Source organism: Carassius auratus, unplaced genomic scaffold (genome assembly GCF_003368295.1).
Source record: "Carassius auratus strain Wakin unplaced genomic scaffold, ASM336829v1 scaf_tig00215406, whole genome shotgun sequence".
NCBI classification, from domain to species: Eukaryota; Metazoa; Chordata; class Actinopteri; order Cypriniformes; family Cyprinidae; genus Carassius; species Carassius auratus.
Genome location: NW_020528072.1, coordinates 420,627 through 442,513, shown reverse-complemented (window position 1 = coordinate 442,513; position 21,887 = coordinate 420,627). Strand labels below are relative to the sequence as shown.

The 21,887-nt window shown below is 38.4% G+C and overlaps 1 protein-coding gene across 2 annotated transcripts; it reads right to left on the bottom strand.

Moving 5' to 3' along the window:
- Window positions 1–297: 297 nt before the first annotated feature.
- On the bottom strand, window positions 298–21,855 carry LOC113094533 (histone-lysine N-methyltransferase setd3-like). Of its 2 annotated transcripts, none has more exons than XM_026260111.1 (13): window positions 21,752–21,855; window positions 20,116–20,243; window positions 18,398–18,490; window positions 17,371–17,519; window positions 16,788–16,860; window positions 15,347–15,603; window positions 8,503–8,561; window positions 7,389–7,503; window positions 6,444–6,518; window positions 5,382–5,548; window positions 4,424–4,509; window positions 3,729–3,889; window positions 298–3,517 (listed from the first exon to the last, which is right to left on the bottom strand). In XM_026260111.1, the coding sequence occupies exons 2-13, from the start codon at window positions 20,216–20,218 to the stop codon at window positions 3,053–3,055; spliced, it is 1,803 nt and encodes a 600-aa protein (XP_026115896.1). In that variant the 5' UTR covers window positions 20,219–20,243; window positions 21,752–21,855; the 3' UTR covers window positions 298–3,052. The 2 variants fall into 2 exon arrangements, with proteins under 2 accessions (XP_026115896.1, XP_026115897.1); XM_026260112.1 differs by having other exon boundaries at window positions 20,116–20,227; window positions 21,752–21,846.
- Between the last annotated feature and the right edge of the window lie 32 nt (window positions 21,856–21,887).

Below are 21,887 nucleotides of genomic sequence, written 5' to 3'. Positions count from 1 at the left end.
GGAGTCGCTATAATTTTGACAGTTACATTTTAGTTATTCTAGGTCTCATTAAATAACAGAAGAAATGAAGCATGCATGGTTATTTGCGGCACTACTGCTTTATCGCCAAGTAAGTTCATTTGTGATTGATCATGTGACTCCTTGTACTGAAAATCAGATCTTCTTGCTTCCGGCAAAGCACAAGGAGCTCTTTGGATCATCTGAAATCAGGGAGAACATGATGGTTTTACACAAACTGCTGGAGTTCATGCACCTCAAGTATTGCTAACATTACAGCAAAAACAGAGACAAACCAAACACATTCGGTAATTTATTTGAACGCAATTCAACTCATTATTAAACTCATTATTATACAAATGTTATGACATTTTGTGTTAAAGAATGCAAAAGAAACCCTCAGACTCAAGATTTTGGACCTCATTGAAGATGGTTTTCTTAAGACCCATGTAAAACCCTTTATAGAACATTTATTTCTAATAGTGCATTCTCTCTATAGCAACAGTACTGGTTGGGCCTCGACCACTTTAACGTGCATGGAAATGTGACCCTGCAAACTTTGAAGAAAGACCCCTCTCTCAAGCATGGCACATGTATTGGTAAATACTTGCATGACAATGGGTCCTCCGCCTGGGGTCTGACGCCATTCTATATTAATAGAAGCACTGTGTATTATTCATAGGCAGAATTACTTTGGTGGCATGGTCCCAGGCCAAAGGGACCTCCATGTACTCCTGCTCTCAGCCCTGACATGAGGAATACTAACAATACCGGACATGTGCAGGGCTGCCCGAGTTTACCACTGCCCACACTATAGCCCATTATAATAATCTATTCAAAGATTAAAGGGGTTTTATCTTGAAGCCCATGAATAATGAATGTGGAATTTCAAAATTGAATTGCCCCGAATTAAATGATTCAAGATAATGTTTCTTTTATAAATTTCTAATGGGGATTGGGGAGGCAAAGAATGAAAAAAAAAAATATTAAATAAAACCTTTCTTACCCCTCCAAATGAAACGAAGAATCAAAGGAAAATGGACGAGTGCCCCTTACATCTCCTAATGGGATTTTTTTTTTAAGGCCCTCTTAAAGAAAGATAGACAGGTCAAGGATTTGAAGAAAAGCACTCTACCTTATTTGATTCAGGTGAAAAATGCACAGAACTTTAATCTTGGACTTGTCATTGTAGACAGACTCTAATGGCTCTTACCTGTACAGTGGGAGTCAGTGCAATCCACTGTGGATTTTCTTTATGGCTAGATCACAATAAAGATTTGAGAATAAGTGTATTAAAGCTGTTAGCTTTCCAAAGCTATAAATCTATATACAGAAGCAGCAAAAACAACTGACAGGCTTCCATACACTCAAACATCTGTCAACATAAACCATTCTGAACAGTATATTGAACAGTGCTTTTCAGTTGGGCAGAACACTTGAATTGAAATGTGATTTCTATTTCTATATATGTACAACGCTTCAAAAAGATAACAAAACATTGGGGGTATATTTTAATTAATTTGTCATCGCCTAATATAAGTCACTATTGCCGGATCATGTGACTGGGTAGAGGTACACAGCCCTCAGACTTTATATATAAAAGTTTTATGTTATTTATTATTATGCATCTCCTTGACAGTTCGAATTGATCAAAACCTATGCTGAAAAGCTTTTTAAGTCTTCCAAAAGCCATGTGATAGCTTTGTGTGAGAAAAAGATGCAAGATTATCAGTAACTAATTGCTAAGCTTTAGGTAAAGAACAGACCAAAATGTATCATATGGCTTTAAAAGACGTAGAATACAGTGCATAACAAATAAATAATACACAGATATATAAAAAAAAAAAAAAAAAAAAAAAAAAACATTAACTCTCATTTTCGGTGAAATATTCCTTTAATTAATAGCCCCCAGTGTTTTGTTATTTATAAGTTGACCGGGACAGGAGTTTTGCTTTAAGTGCAAAAGGTCTTCATTCTGGATCAATATTTCTGTATCTGAAATCCAGCTAAATGACGTTCGTTAAGGCTTAAAGATTTCCACAACAGTTTCTTGACAAATGCGAGAGATCATTTTGGTGTTGCAGTGAATACTAACATAAAAACAAAGAAAAAGAAAAATAGATTTCCTAAAGGTCACGCATGAAAGAATTAGTCCTCAGAGATCATAAACTTGACATCCATTAACTGCAACGTGTTTCATAAGAAAAAAAAAAAGGATTAAAACAAATATATATATATATATATATATAAAACATAATGAAGAGTGAAGGGCTTTAACACACAAACTTTGAATTACATTCACAGCAAAGAGTAACCAAAAACCAACAACCTCTTACCCTCAGGTTCAGGTTACAACATTCACAACCGAAACTAATTCTCACTTTGAGACCATTCTCTGAAGTGCATGAAAATACAGACTTTTTTGGGACCAAAGTCTTTCAGTAACCTTACTTTTTATGCAAGTAAAGTAACTAGCATGCAGCGAGGCAGTGTTGATCTCTTTACAGATCGATGTCAGAACACAATGATTGTCAAGCAGCACTAAACATCAAGCATGTTTCTGGCATGATCTACAGCAACCGCTGGTTAGAGAGAAGTCAACTTCCCTAAGCCAGTATTAGAGGACTAAACCGAAACATCCTTGGCACGTTATATTGTTAAAGTCTTTGATATATGTATTTTTCTTTCATTCTGTGAAGTCTGAGCAAGCCTTCATCTAGACAGGAGTCCAATGTGATTGGTTACTTCCTCACCTTTACCAGGAACCTTTCTGGCAGCACTAGAGAAGCTACTACAAAAGAAACCAAATGTGGCACTGATAAAAACTCCAACAAAACAAAATAAAACAACAGGCTTCTTATCGCTTGATCTAGCTCATACTTAAGCTGAATTTAATAAAATAAAAAAAAACTTTTAAACTGAAATCCACTGCTTTTTTTTATTATTAATTTTTATTAAATTTTTTTTTAGAAAGCTTTTACTCCTAATTGTGAGTCACTTAAATGAAAATAAATAAATAGCAGGAACTAAGATTGCCGCCGTGCTCTGGTTATGACTATTTGCTGCCATCTTTTGGTTCACCTTCAGTTCGATTGGTACTCGTGTCGTGCTTCTCAACCTCACTCTCTTTCACCACCTCATCACTTCCTGGAGGATCTTCTTCAGTTCCATTGAGATCTTTACACTGTCCATTAAGAACGGGCATCTGGGAGGAGTCCAGACCAGCAGGGTCCGGCTTGATTTGGGCCAGGTTCATCTCCTCCTGAACACACTCATCCTCTTCTTCCAGTTTGCGCAGGATTATGGGGAGTTTAGCATCTGCATTCTCCAAAAGGGCGATGTCGCTTTCTTCGTACAGTGGCAGCGGGGTCCCTTCGTCCAGCTGCTTCTGGAAGTGAAGGCGCTTGGCCTGACCGCAGGAAACAGCGCGCTCCAGAATCTCTTTCTCCCCCAGCCGGAGCTTTATAGCGATGCGGGAGTGCAGGGACAGGTCGGGCTTCTCCAGCATGGAGCGGTCCTCCTGAACACCACAACAACAGAGATCTTAAACGAATGACGACTGGTTAAAATTATCATTATTTGAAACCAATCAGAAACAAAAAGGCTCGATTGAACAAAACCAGTTGATGACAGAACTTTCTAACCCTGTTCTAAGAAACCTATGCAATTCAACTTTTTATTGAGGATTCGTGTGTGAAAAGTTTAGAGATTGTTTGCCATTGCTCCAGCACCTCTGAGGTCGTCTTGTAGGTTTTGAGAAGCAGTGCAGCCCGTGTTTCCAGGAACGTCCACAGCTTAATTTCGTTCTCCCAGCTGACAGGGAATTCAGTGTTGCCCAGGGTGAAGATCTTGTTGATGGCGTGATCGCCCACCAGGTAGTCCTTGAGTTCCTCTGCAATCAGAAACACACACCTCTCTGGTTAAGGGGGCAATCTGCCGTGCTAGTGAGCCGGCAGGTCTGATCTGCAGCGATTATGTAAGGTATGATTACACGGCTGCTAACGAGATGAAAGGGCTTGCTGAATGTCTGCATTCCCCATGCTGAATTCTTTCACACCAGTAAAACAGAAGCCCCCACCACAGGAGCTTCGCTTCATTTAAAAATTAACAAAAAAATCTGAATAATGTATCAGCTCAGACTTAAGAGGTCTTGCCAGAGGACATGCCCTTGCTTTATGGGATTTATGACAAAAACCTTTACACAGATGTTTATAAATATTTCACAGACTCTGGATCAGTCCTTCCACACATCTTCCACTTGATCAATCAAACACCTGAGGGACACTTGTTTAGGCTTTGTTGTCCCGACTACTTTAGTGTAAGGATGTGATATGGAATAAGGCACCTCACTTCCTGTTTTGTGGCTCACAGATGGTGTATCTTAGTGCCATGCTTGAAGGTCTCTGGACAAACAAAACAAATTTACCTTCAGTCATGCAGAAGACACGGAGGAAAGCCAGGAGCTGAGCGGATATGGGAGGCTCGCTGCTGTGCAGAGCAAAGATACTGGACCTGAGGAGGAGAAGAACCAGAGAGGGTTCAAAGCAGGGTGTTACTCCGACTGACTCCACCCACCTCCCCCTATCAAATCAAACCCCATTTAACTCCAGCAGAACGGGCAGGTGCTAATGGAAGCCACCTGCCTGCACAAGACCACAGCGCTGCACCGTCACATGACAACTGATTGATCTGAAGCGATGAGAGACCACTGAACTTGATGCATTTTTAAAAACATGCTCAATCATTTATAATTTACCATTTAATTACTGGAGCATATCTATGGCCTTTTCCTGTCTGACTTACAGTGAGATGAAAAGGAGCACCTCGACTCTGACCAGAATCAAAAGGCAATTTCATATGGGCCTGTGTGGATTTTGTTTGGGAGACTAAGAATATTGATCTGCATGACAGAATATTCACTGATAATATTATGCCACAACAGAAGAGGTCTTACAGCACTGTAATTGTTACACCTAAATGTGTGTGTTAACTATCACCTAATATTAAGTTTTTTTTTATTTTTTGTAGTTTTTTTATTATTAAAGCTACTTTCATTAAGTTATTAGCCATTTTTTATATTTACGTGGTTATTCAAACTTCCTATTCACTTGATGATAGTCACATGATGGCAAAATTGAAAAAGGCATGGCCAACAGCGACAGTTTTTCATGACTAATCTAAAGTAAATAATTATTGTAGTAGTAGCTATTTTTCAGAATGTATAAGCAAAATATAAAAAATAAAGAGGATGGGGTCTGATGGGTTTATATGGAATTAAAACTAGACTGAACACTACAATAATGATGAAAACAAAAAAGATAATGTCTCTACATGGATCATGTGGATTGGAGCTAAAGCACTTGGTTTCTGTTCAGGATACTCACGCAGGAATCCCAGCACGAGCCAGAACCTCGGCCTTCATGGCATACAAACGTTCACTCTTGCTCACACCCAGCTTAATCTTCACGCGGTCGTGTGCGTTGTCTTCAAAGAAGAAACCATTGTGGATCACAAACTCTGCATTGGATCTTGTACCATAGAATATGTAGATCTAAGGGGGAGAGAAACCGGAAAACATTTGTCATTTTGGCATAACTATATCACATTACTACAGTAACGCATAATTAGTATAAGCACTCCCTTTTCATTTCATGACAGAAACAGACATGGATGAACAGGTCCACTGCACAGGCCTATGGGAACGGATCTGATATTAACCAGTGGCAATTTAGCCCTGAAAACTTCCTTCCCATACTACTGTCCTTTAAACAATGCTCAAGTCTTCTGCTCAACAGTAAATCCACAACATTTACAGATAGTGCTGTGCAGAGATAGTGTGAAAGAGAGAGATAAAACAGGGTTGAGAGAAAAAGAGAGGGGGTGGAAAAGCACAGTTCAATTTTGTTCTCAGTCTCTCCACATTGAGTTCCGGCCCAGTGTGAAATCTGCAGTAGGAATCAGGGATCAAACGGCTCTGTATGGAGCAACGCTCCCGAAACGACGCTCTCTTACTCCCCCCAACGCTTGTCCGAGTCCCACACGCCGGCCCCCGCACTCTCTTTCTTCTTCCACTGGCTGTCTCTGTGAATCTTATCAAATAATTCACATTCTGGAGGGGGGTGGGGGTGTATACCTGTCCTATCACTGTGTGCCCCGCGTATCCGCTCTCCCCATAGCTGGATCTGAATGCATCCACACTCTGACACTTCCCCCGGGCCTCCATAATGCCCACTAGCTGATAAATGCATCACGGAAGCACAAGCATAAAGCAACAGCACCAAGGTAAAAGTGTGCCAATGGAAATTGAAAACGTACATGTGCATTAGGTGAACAGAGCATAGCATGGAATCCACCCGCCGATACTGTCGATCACAGAGGCAGATGTGATTTTGTCTGAGATATCCTGCTGTAAAAGGGTAATGGTCACACTAATTGTTAAGACTCACCTGTTCAGCCTCTTTGTAATCTCTAAGAGCCACACACTCGCATCGGTCATCCTCTAGATTGTAGCCAGTTGTAATCTAGAACAGGACAGAAAAAGTTTTTTTTTTTTTTTTGCTTTTTTTATAATAATAATAATAATAATAGTGCTCCCTTAATGTAATTTGAGTGTCTTAAGCATTCTGGACCCTGTTTACACCTTAGCACTCTCCATTTGTCATCAGATCTCATGTTAATGTCAAACCAGTTGGCACTGTCAAATTAAATGGTCAGCTAAAACATTGTTACTTTAACATGAATAAATGCTTCAAAATGTTTAGACAAATTCCCTTAACAAAATATAAACAAATCCAACAAATAAATGCCACTTATTAATAGTTACAGAGGCAGCCTATTAAAATAACATACCCTAACAAATACAATCCTTCACTATTAAAATCTTCACAAATCAAATAAATCAAATAAATGGAGTAAATTATCCACAAAAACACTGCTACAAAACAAAGAATGTTTTATTAAATCTTAACCAGGGGACTGCAGGAAAACCGTTTCATTATACATTTTAATGACCGTGACTTTCCATGCACATGATAATTTAATACAAAAATTATTTTGTTTTAGGATATAAGTGCATTACAGAATCATATGAACAGAGGCGATTTATTGCTCTCTGGCAAGAGCTACAGAGACACATCAAAGACACAATAAATACAAAATATCCCTTGGGATGAAGCCATTATCTACTGAAAAATCCCATCAGATGCTCCTACATTGCTTAAAATATATATATATTTTTTTTATATAATTATTTCAATAGAAGTGAAAACACTGTAGGAGGAATTTATATAAAAATGGTTAAACTGGATTGGTTGCAAAAGCGTCTTCCTACCCATAAATTATTTTTGATGGGGAGGTCTGTATTCATTTTGAAAGCAGCACTTAATACTCACCAGGCCGTTGGTGTGGTTGCACATGTCCCAGAGAGGGATGAGGGCCAGTGTGACCCGACTTCCGTCTGCTGTAGGAATCTGGTTCTGACGGGTCATCACAGAGGACACTGCCCACCTGACAAACAAACGCCATTGCTTCATTACAGATTCAAAACGGTTTCAATACTTGTTACAGACACAAAACAAATTCCCTTCCCAGTCCACCCACTAACTGCAAAAACAGTATTCAAATCTTCATGGTATTTAACTCACAACCTTCCCAACATTAAAGTCAGCGTTAACTTAAACTGTTGACCAACTTCGGTATTGTGACATTGTGATATTGCTGAGTGAACTGGAATATATTTGGAAAAATAGAATGTTCTGCAGAAAATTACAAAACTTTTTTTATTATTATTAATTATTGACCACAAGACCAGTAATGTGTGCTAACAAAGTAAACATTTAGTTTTGATGCTCATTTCACATGCAAAAAGGTTAACCAAATCAAAACGGGGGTTATTTGCATCTAAAATTCTTAAATATGTAAGAGTAAAAATGGCCTGTTTAATTAAGGTCAAAATGAGGATAGAAAATGGTCATAAAAATAAATTTACACCCACAAAATCTTATATTACAAGTGGACTTCAGACAGAGAAGAAAAAAAATAAAAATAAAAAAAAATTATAGCTGCTTAAATAGCCTGCATATCAGGTAATATGATGACTTCAAAACTGGTATTGTCCTGAAGAAAAATAAAAGGTCTAAATAAATAATCTTGATGTAATTTATTAATAGAAACTTAATGAAGTCCACCGAAGACAACATTAGCTGTGACAAGACACTATTCCATTCTGTTCACACATTACCCAACGGGAGCACAGACTTGCATCATATTCAACAATCTGAAGATGAAAGGGGACCAATGATAAATTATTCCTTCACAGATAATCGGGTGCTAATGAAAGAACAATGAGAACAAACACCTCATTTTTAAAGGCCATCGCGTAGCCCTACAACCAACCTACAGCTCATCTTCCTGTTCTTTTCTTTTTTTGAACCTCAGCAGGGAAGAGAAGTTCCACTTTTTTTTTTTCTTTTTTTTTTTAATACATGGTAGGACATTTCAACCAACCTGTAGTCATCAAAGGTAAAAGCATCCTTCAAGGGCAGTTTGCTGGCGTTCGGATGAGTCTGGGAATTGAACATGAAGAACAGAGTGGAGTGGAGGAAAAAAGAAGAGTAAAGGACAAGAGAGAAGGAGATATGGAGGTAGAGGGGGAAAAGAAGGAAAGAGAGAGCAAGAAAAAAAAAAAAAAAACACAAATCAGTCAGTGGAATTTCATTATGTGGCTGCCTAACAGATCCTAACAAGAGTGTAGCCAGGCAGAGAGCGTCCAGTGGTGCTATGCAAGGATCATGGTGGCATTAGCCCCCCATACATCACTGTCAACTTAATTTGTTGTGCCCAGCAGCCGTCATAAATCTGCTTCATCAATTTGTGTGACAGAGAGCCACTGGTGCCACAGAAATCTACATTTAAAGCCACAGTCTCACTCCCTCCAAGGGCTCATTTGCAGCGGGTGTCATGGAGAGAGAAAAAAAAAAGCTACAATCCCGTAGAAGAGAAAAAAAAAAAAGAAGTAGGGAGCAAAGAATGCCAGGATCTAATTCAGTCGGCCCGTAGCACCCTCCTGAACATGCAAAATGAGCCATAAAAATAGACGTAGGTATGAAGCTGAGAGTGAAGGATATTCTTCTTTTTCCCCACAGGTGCTCTCACGGCTGTGTGTGTGGCGCTTGTCCTGTGAAATGAAGCACTGTACTCCACAATGAGGTACCGTGCAAACCGTAATGGTGCTGCTGATATGTATATAACACAATATATCAAAAAGCTTGTGCTCGAAGAAAATAATCACGACTCAGATGATCAGTCCATCACGCAGTACGAGTGATAAAATTGCCCAACAGACACTGGAACCAAAACAACAAAAGAAAAAGTGAACCGAAATGTCATAAATTACTTTCTGATGTGAATACAAAATAACTTCCTTAATAAAAACATCTCTTCGACATTAGGGTTTTTCGACTGGAAGACTTTTTTTTTTTTCTCAAGAGTTCTGCTAATCAACATTGCTATGGCCTAAACAGCTTAACACAATGTAAAATCAACATCCAGCAAATAATAATTCAGTTTTGACACCAATGACAAACATCTGACCAAGGCTTGATGAAAATTGTACATATACACACACACACACACACACACACATATATATATATATATATATATATATATATATTTATTTATATATTAGTGGTGGGCCGTTATCGCTGTTAACGTGCTGCGTTAACGCGAAACTCTTATCGGGCGATAAAACAAATATCGCCGTTAATCTATTCTCAAAGTTGGGTTGGGAGCTGGGTCTATACTAAGCAAGCTATGATGACTTTCACCTTGATATTTTATATAACTGACTCGCTGAGGACAGCCTAAAAAGATGCTCAGGACAGTTAATGGGCCACTGCTGCGCATCGTCACGAAAGCTTATCTTTCTAACGTTGTTGTTAAGCTTTACCGCTTGTCGATTTAAACATTAAAAGCATCCAAAAACTAGACGCGGAAAAGCTGAATAGAGTAACACGTGCCGTTAGGTGCGCACGAGAGAGAGAGCCGCGTATCACGGACAGCGACACTGAACCGAGCTCTCTTCTGCGAAGTTCACCTCGAAGTTCCTACTGCACCCGAACGAACAAATGCAAATCCCAGTTTGAACAAACTAAAAGATGTAAAAGAGCCCAATTCAACACCACGGTGTTCTGGTGTTCAGGGCTCGCGCAGAGAAAGGCGTCTCAAAACACTAGAACATCAAGTTTGCTTATTTTTGCTCTTGTGCCGAGAAATACATACAAAATATGTCAAAATATCCACCTTGGAAATTATGCTCGAAAAAACTGTCAGTTATTTCTTAAGTGAAAGTAAACAGTTGAGGAAAAAAATGGGATGTGTATTATATTGGATGCGTTCATGGTCTCTTAAAGGGACCACGCCGACCGTTAATCCAAGAAAATGAAAGAAAGAAAATCACTCACTGCTCTTGAATGAATTTCTTTGTAGTTTTAACAGTCAAACCAAAAATTATTTAGAAACCAGATATAATTTTTGATATATATAGCAAAACTGTAATAATGTGAGAAATGTTGAAGGTGTCTGAATAAATGTAGGTTTGATTGTATATTTCAATTTTACATTGAAGACTATCCAGTGCTATTAATTGGTTTCTGTACCTTGACACCTACAAACTTGAAAAAAAAAAACGTAAACATTGGTGTGAAACAGGAGTAATGTTGTTTGCACCTTGTGCAATGTGGAATTAGTTTACAGCTTTTTCAAGCACTTTGTGATACATTTTGGAAACAGGAGATGAGCCCCTTTTCTAATGCACCACCTAGCTTGATAAACCCCTTCACAAAGACTTACTGTTTGTCAATTTTATTTGGGTAACATATTCTGAATGCCTTCGGCAGAATTCGAATGAGCCATTTTAATCTAGATTAATTTCAAGATCACAGTGAGATTAATCTAGATTAAAAAAATTAATCTATGCCCACCTCTAATATATATATCTATATCTCAAACCGGGAACGTGAACATTTTATGAAATTCATCAAAACATCTCCGTTTAAGTACCATGGAAGAAAGTCATATAGGTTTGTTGGAATGACAACGGTTTTTTTTTTTTTTTTTTTTAAGGATTCTTTCGAATACAATTTCCAGGAAATGTGATCCTTCTCAGATGTTGTATGTGTGCTTACTGGAACGGGGGCGCAAACTCCTTCTGTCAACCAAGTTGCACCATTAAGCTCACAAACAGAGGAATAGAAGCATGAAGTACAAGCGCTCCGAAGTAGTGGCTAACTTTTACCTTCGATGTCTCTCCCCATTAATCAATTTCCCTAACACTAATTGAGGCCTGTATTCCCCCTCGCTGCTCTAGAACCCACACACACTTAGCGAAGACGGTGATACTGTGTGGCCACATCATATCTTTGCCAGAGACTCAGTGTGTCAGCAGAGTACAGTCCAGGTTTGGCATTGCACTAGCCCTACAGCAGAGCAAAAGAACTTGTATTTCGACTGCCCCCACTGTGAGTAACCAAGCAAAGGTCTAACAAACTCAGGTGGATGAAGGTCTACAGGTCAGCTGTGAATTCGTAAAGCATGATATAATAACAGAGCAAAGCCTGACCAATTCCTTTCAGTTTAACCCCAATTCTGGGAACAGGCTGACTTGGTAGCAGCGTTCATGTAGTGATGGACAACCATTAAAAGATAAGTGCTGGGTAAAGCCAACAAATTCAGCGTCTTGGGTTTGAACCTCACACTGCGGATGAAGGGAGTGGTTCATGTAAGGATGGGGGGGTGGGGGGGCATAATACAGATTTTGATGGAAGTAATAGGGCAAATCACCAGAGACTCAAGTAGTTCTCCAGACTTCCTCCAGGAAGATGTGCTGAGGCCAGCTAAAAAAAGATGGGGAAAAAACAATCTTTGAGCATCAGTGACCATTATAGGCCACCTGAAAAGGGTTAAAGTATCGTTAATGATATTTTCATCCCTCTGAGAACTGAATACTTGAGTGCCCAAGTAGCTTAATAGATTCAATTAAGGCAATAATTAGTTGAACAGAGTGATAAACCTCAGGGGGAAGGGCGAACCTGTCTGAAGAAAGGCCACGAAGAATGGCTGGATCCCTCAGAGCACTGTGGGTTAGGATAAGTCAAAAAAAAAATATATAGTAAAATAAATATATAGGATGTGCGCAGATAGAGAAGTAGTTTTAGATGAACCAGAGGTAGTTTTAGACGGCAGATTTGATGAGGTGTAGTTTTTGGAGATGAAGGGCAGCTGCACCGCTGCAGATTCAGCTTGTGATGCATTAGCATCACCAGAGAGAGGTAATTCATCATGTACCTCAATGGCACTGCGGCTCAGAGAGACGAGGAGGAATGGCCCTGTAAATCAATTAGAAAACAAAAGCTCCCACCACGAGCGCCTGCTCTCCTTAACGAGGACGGCGGGAAATGCTGCTAATTGGCCGGTGGCCTCCAGGAGGTCTTTCTGGAGCCGAGATCCCCAAGCGCCCTGTCCGCTGCTCTGGCCGGCATTCATTAGCTCGTCATCCATGCACATGCTGAGGTTCAAACGGGATTGATTTTACTCCTTACTTTCATTACGTCCACTGTTATAACATTCAAATTTGTGCACTTACTAAAAAATTGCTAAAAGTTATGAAACGAAACAAACGCATGCCTGCTTCGTCATTCTATGTTGCAAACTCTGTCATTTTCCGAGCTGCATCAGGAAGGTCAGACATATCTTCCCAGGTGCAGAGAGAGGGGGTGGGATGAGAGCATACCACAGGGAACCCGTTCATTTCTCATCAACAGCGGCAGATGCAGCACACAAAGGTTACTTTGCATTCGCTGCATATCAGGGTCACCTTATGAGGTTCACGCCCCCACCCCCCCACCACACACACACACGCAAGCACAGGCATCCCGTCCCAGTGAGAAAGGAGTGACTCCCTCGTGGACACGGGAGGTGCTAGGATACTCCTTGAAGAGAACCTGGCGTTGACAACAGCCTATCCTTCTTCACGCAGTCAAATATATATATAAAAAGCTCCTCGATTCCAGCAGGTGAAGGGCCTTGCTTTCTCAGTTCTTTCCAAGGAGAAGCAGGGGGGTGGGTGGGGGTACAAGATACAGCAGGCGGCGGGAGGAGGTAGATGAATGGGGGACTGGGGTTGTCAGTCATGTGTGGAAGGTACAATCAGGTCAATTCAATTCAAAGCCAATGCGACAAGCTAATTTTCCAGCCCGGTCATCTGCGGCTGCCTCCGAAGAGAGGCTGACATTGACAGTAGTCATTACAGTCCCAACCTGAAGAGCCAGGAGGAGAGGAGCGGACAGGACACTCACCGAAGGGCCTGCAAGACAACCCTACCCCTCAACTGAACTGCTCTAGAAAATACAACGGAGCTTTAGATGAGCAAAAAGAAAGTTACATGTTCATTTCACTCCGAATTCCTGCCTGAATGCACACAGAATGAATCGTTCAGTTCATTAAAAGATTTGCACGGTGTGATTATTATGCCAATAGGTCATGAGATCCTCTAGCTTCATTTCAGCAACACAAACTTTAACCAAGTTCAGTGTTTCAGTGGAAACTCACTTCTGCCACCTAATGGACAATAAAACTAAAAAACTATAAAGTAGCAGATGCATATATTCCAGTTTATTGTTTCCCGTTATTTGTCTCCGTATCTGTATAGAAAATGGTATAAATGCACTTGATTAAAGTTATAAGAGTATGAGATACAATAATACCGCTCCTAATTACACTCCAACCCCCTTTTATAAACCAGAAAACATTTAATAAAGAAATCATCAGCTGAATTGCAGACAAAATGACAAATACATTAACTATTTGCATGAATATTTGATGCCTCATCTTGACAGTAATGTGAAATATTAGTTTCTTTTCCCTAATTGACAGTCATCTTATGAAAGAAACAAAATGTACCGGCAGAGATTTTGAATAGAAATTGGGGAGAACTGGAAGAGCATATTATTGCTTCCTTAATAGCCAAGAGGAGGTTCAAGAAACGGGATAAAAATTATTGGACAGATTCAGTCACACTGAATGAACTCCCATCTCAATGTGTCATTTAATAATCATAAATCTGCATATTCAAAATAATTTATCACAACAGTGAAATTACATTTGATGGTAATATTATGCACTCTTAGTAACCAAAGTGGAAAGAACATGTTCTAAAACTTAAGAGGTTGAGGCTACCACTGAATATTAAGCACAGATGTTTCACTTTCAGATGTTAGGTCAAAGCAAAACTCAGACATTTCCGATTATAGTTTAGTTTGAATGGTGGAAACAAGCAGATGTCTTTACTTCTGCCATGACAAAAAGATTTTCTATTTTTAGTCTAGAAGTAAAATTAAATTATATTGTTCCAGATTGAAACAGAGCAAAAAGTATCACACCATTTGGCATTTCATAGTCTTTCCGAACACCAAAATCTAAAACTTTTGGACGTGAACGTTATTATGTAAATTAATGCTCATTTATATTTTGCTTTCAACACTATATTAAAGGATAAACATCTCCCCCTGCTGGCCAAAATCTGCCACTGCGGCACCATCTCTGAGCCGAGTCAATGGCAGCTTATCAGGGGCCCTGAAATTGGGTGCAAGAGGGCATTATAAAGCTCCTTTTACCCATCTCCAATGTGCCTTCAATGGCAGGGATCCTTTTAAAACTGGATTTCCTCACCTCAGCAGACAGCTGTGTAAAGGACAGCTATTCATGTGGCTAGAGTCTGAATAACTTGTAGCGCTGATTGCTTAAAGAGCTCTGCACTCAAATGGCTGGCAGTCCATGTATGAGACACAGATAGGGCTATCACTCACCGCACTCATCGAAACTGCCATACATATGAGCACAACTCTATGAGTTAACTGAAGAAAGTTTGTATTTTTGTGTACTTTCTGTGGTCCATTCAGGGACATCAGTAGCAGTAAAGTGAGTCTAGGTGCTTAGGTTATGCCTATATTAAGCCCTGAAGTTATACTGTCCAGAAAAAAGTAGGTAAATATATATAAAACAGTATGCAGAATGCAACAGTAACTAATTTAAGCTTTAAAACACTTGTCACATGATCACAATACATTGCCTTTATTAACAAACAGTTTTTAATTAGATTTTTTTAAATTCATTTATAGATGTAAAAATGTTTTGGCAGTAAAATTAATCAATTCAATTAAAGATTGTGCTTGTCACTTTGTCTTAATTTTTCACTCTTTGAATTAAAAGCCTAGCTAAACGAATAAGTATTTACACACACACACACACACACATACATACAGACAAATAAAAGAGAAGTTGCATGACTTACGTGGATGACTTTGTAGAAGTAAGCATACTGCCGCGCTGTGTTTTTGTATTGACTGAGTACGTCCTGTATGGCTTGTGTGGCCAGCAGGTGGCGCACTTCATCCTCTTCAAAGTACAGGGGGGTGTCATAGTCAGCAGGCAGGGTCTTGATGTAGGGAAGCCAAGGTGAGCTGGGATTGGCCCTTTCGCAAAGCAAGTGTAGAGCCAGAGTCACATTGCCCATGGCCTGAAGGATCCGGTCCTGACTGTACAGTGGCCCTGTGAAAAAAAAAAGGCGAATTTAGGGTTCTGTCTGGAAATGTTTTATAGACATTAAAACTCAACTATAGTTCACTAAAGTTTACTTTCACACTAGGTTTTTTGATGTGGACGTGTTTAATTGGGCAGAAAGCTTGGTATGTTTGAAAGCCCAAGGCTGCAACACGAGTCCTAAAGGCAAAAAGGAACCTCTGCATAAGGAAGTTCATATCAGGCAATCGTGATTTATGTTCTAACCAGTGTTGTTATTGTTAACTAAAACTATTCAAACTCATTCAAATAAAACTGAAAACAAACAGAAAAATTTATTAGATTAAAAAAAGTGAAATATTGCATTGGCAATTAACTGAAATAGGCTGAAGTACTAAAATCACACAACAAAAAGACTTGAACTAAACATACATACACACGCGCACACACACACACACACACACACACACACGGCAACCGTCACAGCCCTATTAAATAATATAATAAATAAAAAGAAAACCAACAACAGACAAAGAATAGAGCAAGCTAGTTTTAGAGGTCTTTTTTATAATTTTGTAATAAATGAAAAGAAAATGGATAGAATACAAAAAGATAAGAAAGGTGGTTAGATTTTTTTTTTTTTTTTAATTGGATAGTTAACTTAAGAACTGAATAGTTAAGAGTTGAATAGTGAGTGCTAAAGTTATAGGGTCAAATAAAGATGGAATGTGTTTTAAGCTGATTCTTGAAGATGGCTAAGGCTATAAAAAAAAAAAAATTACATTACATTAGTATATAAATAATACTAAAATAACACTGGTTCTAACTTGAGCAAATATTAAGAACACAACACTGTAGCAACATCTTCATGGTAGAATGAGAATTAAGAATATAAAATAGTAAGCTACTAATATACAATTATTTAGAAAAGAAATGTACCGGTAATAAAAAAATTGCTGTATGTTTGTCCCATACACTCAGATTGCACTAGCATGTTTTGTGTGAAGAGTTCAGCTGTCGAACAAGTCAAATACATTTTCTGTGGTAATCAACAGGTTAAAAGTTGTATTTAACCTGGAACAAAAAGGTAACATTTATATAATTTTGGTCTCCATTTTCACTGTAGGGAGAGAAACATTTGCATTTCAAATGTGACATGTCATTGTCTGAATTTGAGGTCAGAGATTGACATTGCTTCAACTATGCAAACTCACCAAGGACAGAGTTCTTTGCGGATTCCACAGTCATCAGCATTTTTCTAGGGACCCACAGGAACAGCTCCTCTGCCTGAATTGGACAGAAAGCCCACAGAACAATTTAAATGGTCACTATCAAAAACGCACATGCAAAATTCGACAACTGTTCCTATGTACTGTTGCACACAAATGCAGTTTGTTTGTTTATTATTTTAAATAGAAACCTTAAAACATTGTGTAAAACTGTTGCAAAAGTAACTGAAAACGTCAATAAGGCATCATTGACTCAATCAAGCCAGGAGTTAAAATATGACCAGCAGTGATCAATAACCTCTATATATTCCCTCCAAAAGTATTAACAAGGATGATGGTAAAAACAGCTCTGATCAATACATACACAGCTGTGATTACCACTTGGTCACTGACCATAAAGAAGGAACACACAAATCATTATAATTTATGTATCTGTAACCAATATATAAGATGCATTATTTATTTCAGCCTTTAAGACTCAAGATATGACGCTCTGCAGGTGGCAGAAAAAAAAAAGCCAGCACATCGCACACATACAATTTTGCAATTTTGTGAGAAAGAAACCAACCTTAATATCTCTGGTGGCCTTCAGACCATATCCTTCATCTGCAAAGTTGGAGATCTCAAAACAGTCACAAGAAGCCCCGCATTCTGCAGCCCAGGCCATCAGCTCGGAGAAAAAGTCCTCTCTGGTTCCCTCGAATGATACGGACAACCCTGAGAAAATACAGTCCTATCACAAGCTGATTTAGCTATTGTATGTATACTGAACATCAGCATGAGAAGTTTTCTCTGTAATGATTTCCATTATTCTTCAGCACTCTGTATTATGTTTTGTAACACCACACAATTGGACCTAAACGGTGCTATCTATAACTCTTGTGTATCCTGCTGCATAATGTGCTGTCTAACATTTATTCTAATGGATATTTGTGTGTTCTAATGCACATCTCTGAGACTCCCACGGAGTATTTTATTAAGTAATGTGATAGGATCTTACTCAAGCCATCACATCACTGCAACTGAATATATTTCTATGTTTGACACAGTACATCAACTTATGTGCATATTGTTATAGAAGTCATTCTATGATAATAAGACTTCTCATACTCACTTAAATTAATCCAAAAAGCCATTATTTACTCACCCTCTTCTTGTTCCAAGACATTTTTATAGCAAAAAGTAAGAAAAAGGGTCAAAAACTAACAGCCAAGCTATCCAAGTCCAAAAATAGTGCATGAGCCATATGGACAACATTTATTCTATTCTATTTTATATATTTTTGGCCAGTTTTGAAGCTTTACAGGATCCACCTCATTTGCATTGTGTGGGTAAAGATCATTACATTTCTCATTTACCCAGAAAAAAGAAAGTAATAAGCACAAGTAAAAATGACAGAATTAATTTAATATATGGGTGAACTATTCCTTTAAGTTCCACACCATCAGTTTTTTTCCGACCTCTTTTTTTCTAGCAACTAGACCAGTTTAATACTTTACTCCTTAAGAGTGGTCAATGGCAAACCACAAGGAAAACTATGCTATGTAAAAGATACAGAACTGCTAAATCATATTAATTTTGAACCAACTGTGTACCTTTCTGTTTCTTACGGATCTTCTCCACCAGAGCTCGGACCTGAATATATTCCTCCCACTCTTTCCCAGGAGAAGGAGCAGCGCTGCTACACTCTGAGGGGGGAAAGAAAATAAAAACATTCCAATCAGTTTATATTTAACAATCACTTATGTTATGATCTACAAAACCCAATGGGTGACTTTAACCATGTTAAAGAAATAGTTCACCAAAAAAAAAAAAAAGCTACTTAACCTCAGGCCATCCAAGATAATAATAATAATAATTCCTTACATTTATATAAATATGTACAGTAGATTAGTATATTTATACATAAGAACAGATTTTTTAAAGAAATTTAGCATCACATCACTTTGGTCACCCATGAATCCTGTGTATTAAATAGGTGCCGTCAGAATGAGAGCCAACAACTTAAGCTCTCAACAATTTATTTTTCTTAACATGTTGTACAGCACTTTGGCCGACTAAGGTTGATTATAAATGTGCTTTACAAATAAAACCAAACTGAACTAATTTGAGAGTCCACATGATCCCAAACTTTAAAGGGTTAGTTCACCCAAAAATTTAAATTAGCCCATAAATCACTCACCATCAAGTCATCTTAGGTGTATATAACTTTTCTTTTTGGACGAATCCAGTCAGAGTTATATAAAAAAATTGTCTGTGATCTTTCAAGCTGTTTCACGGCACTCAGCGGGTGTTGCTTGCATCAGTCCAAAAGAAGTTAGATAAAAATCGCTGATCCATTAAAAAAACAAAATGTCTCACATGGTTTCGGGGCCGAACAAAGTATTTCTGTAGTAAATCGATGCATTTTGTAAGAAAAATATTCATATTCAAAACTTAATATTCACTTATTACACCACCTAGAAGAAATTCATATATACATAGGATGACTTAAGGGTGAGTAATTTATGGGCCGATTTTCATTTTTGGGTGAACTAACCCTTTAAATTAATGTCTTGTGAAACAAAAAGCTGTGCTCTCCGCTGGAGAAAACAATATTATGGATAGAGGACTCGTATTTTAGCTAGAAGCAATGATTTGAAGTTAAAAACATCTTGATGGATTTATTTCTTAGAAAAGCTTTACGCTTTGATGTTAATTATGTTTTTATCAGCTGTTTGGACCTTGATTCTGACGGCACCCATTCACTGCAAAGGATCCTTTGGTGAGCAAGTTACGTAATGCTAAATTTCTCCACATCTGATGCAAAAAACAACTCTTGAATGGCCTGAGGCGGAGAATATTTTCAGGAACATTTCATTTGTGGGTGAACTATTCCTTTAAGTATAGTTCCAGGGGTAACCTAAATGCATTCACTGGCTTGGTTACAGTACAGCCTGCAACCTGCCTGTAGTCTAAACAAATTCATGTCCTCCCCAAAATGAGACATTGTGAAGACCTGTTTGACATTGTAGTCAAAAATTTGGACTGGTAACCAAATGACTCTATGAAATGAGCACTTAAACTCAGGTGGCACCATTTGGATAAAAGTTTTAGATGATTAAATAAAGAAACCATTCTAAATAGAGGCTCAACTTTCAGCATCCAGCTACATCTTTTTTGGCCATAAATATTATAACAATCATTTAATGAGATTATGCAATAATCAAAAAAAAATTGTGTACCATATGGCCTGTTGCTCCTCATGAAAGTAATTCAACACAACAGTATGTCAAGAACAGGAATGCAGCCATAAAGAATACTTTATACTCACTCTGCAGCAGTTCAGAGATTAAATTCATCATCTCTTTCGGAGAAACCACAGCTGTGGCCCCAGTCCCCGATTTCTGGGTCTTCACTCTGCTCTTTTTACCCATCTTGCTCGTCTGGGAGAAAGGATCGCTGTTATAATTGCAAGTTGAAAGCAACAGAATAAATGTTAAAAATGTAAGTAAAAATAAAGCTGAATGCTTTAAAGCTAATGACCAGGTTTCATATCTCCTCCATGCAACCTAGAAGCCTGTATAATAAATGATCCTACACCTCTTATAAATGTTTAGATCTAGTGGACTAGGTACTGTATATTCATAACTAAATGGTAGAAACATGTGAATGTTTCACATCCAAATACTCTCGGAGCCTAAAATTACTGCCAAGAAAGGTTAATGGTCTCTGTGAGGGATTAGGCTACAGTGAGCCAAAGGGCACTACATCAGTCAGGTACTTCATTGTAAACACTGAACATGTGGCTTGCATGAACCTCATCAAATACAACAAACTTGTGTCATTTACATAAAACGTCCATGTAGGTAAACTGAATGAATGACTCCTATGGCAGCTGCTCCCATATTTCAAAAACTGGCTGGCTGCTTTACCAAATTTGGGCAAAACACAAAAAGACCACTGAAAGACCTTTTCTGTAATACTTCTATATAATTCTATTTCTATAGTAATTCTATATCATTTATTATTGTGATAGCAATAACTCATGCAGAAATCAAAAAATATATTAGAAACATGATATGCACCGCTTTATGAAATTAAAATTAAAATAAGATGCTTCAGCCATAGATATGTCCATCAAATATCCCAAGCCACCTGTTTACTAAAAAAATGACAGACCCAATTGTATTACTATACTGCAAATTGGATTGAAACACTTAAAAGTAAGCTACTTAAGACTGAAACCAACAAAGGGAGCCAGCAGCAGCACTGCAGCTATACTGGGTGACAGACAACAAACTCTACATATTAAAATTCAAAAAACAAGATAAGTGTATTAGCTAATGATCTTAGCAGATTGATGCCTTAAAATAACTCAGCCTGGCCCAATGCATCCATTCAAACCTACCAGTAACTTCGATGATCACCTGCTTCACATTACACGCTATTGCACTGCACAGTCTTCACTTCAAACACTGGGTGGTCCAGTGATCATGACTTATACAAATTCATGAATCAAAACCTCGATATACATACAATGCATCTATTCATTCATTCGTATTTACATCCATCCATCCATCTATCTATCTGTCTGCCAATGGCCCAAGTGTCTCAAAACCTGGTTAGTTGCCTACATACATCATTTTAGGGCATCACAGGCACGTTGGAAACGTTCAGACAGTGTGTTTAAAACGTTCAACAACATATTGGGGAGCATACTGAACGCTTTAAGCACGCCTACGACGCCCAGATATGCTGCCTGAGTAACGTTAGCTTGCTCACAAGATTTTGAGAATCATTAAAAGTGTTAATAATAAGAATGCTGGTATTTCGCAATTTGCCACCATTTACAGCGTACATTTACGACGCATTTGCAGGCGTGTGGCTTACTATATCTTGCTTAACTATCGTAAACACCTCGTGCCCATTTGCAAACATAATTTAATCAGACTGAACACCAAAACTACCTTCCAATTGACTGCAGTGATCCTCCTGTCAACCTGGAATTCAATCCTCTTCTATCTACACGGTCTGCTGATAAAACCTAACTTTCTTCAGAGGCAAAGCCACGCCCTGATAAGATTTTCAAAAAGCGGATTGGCG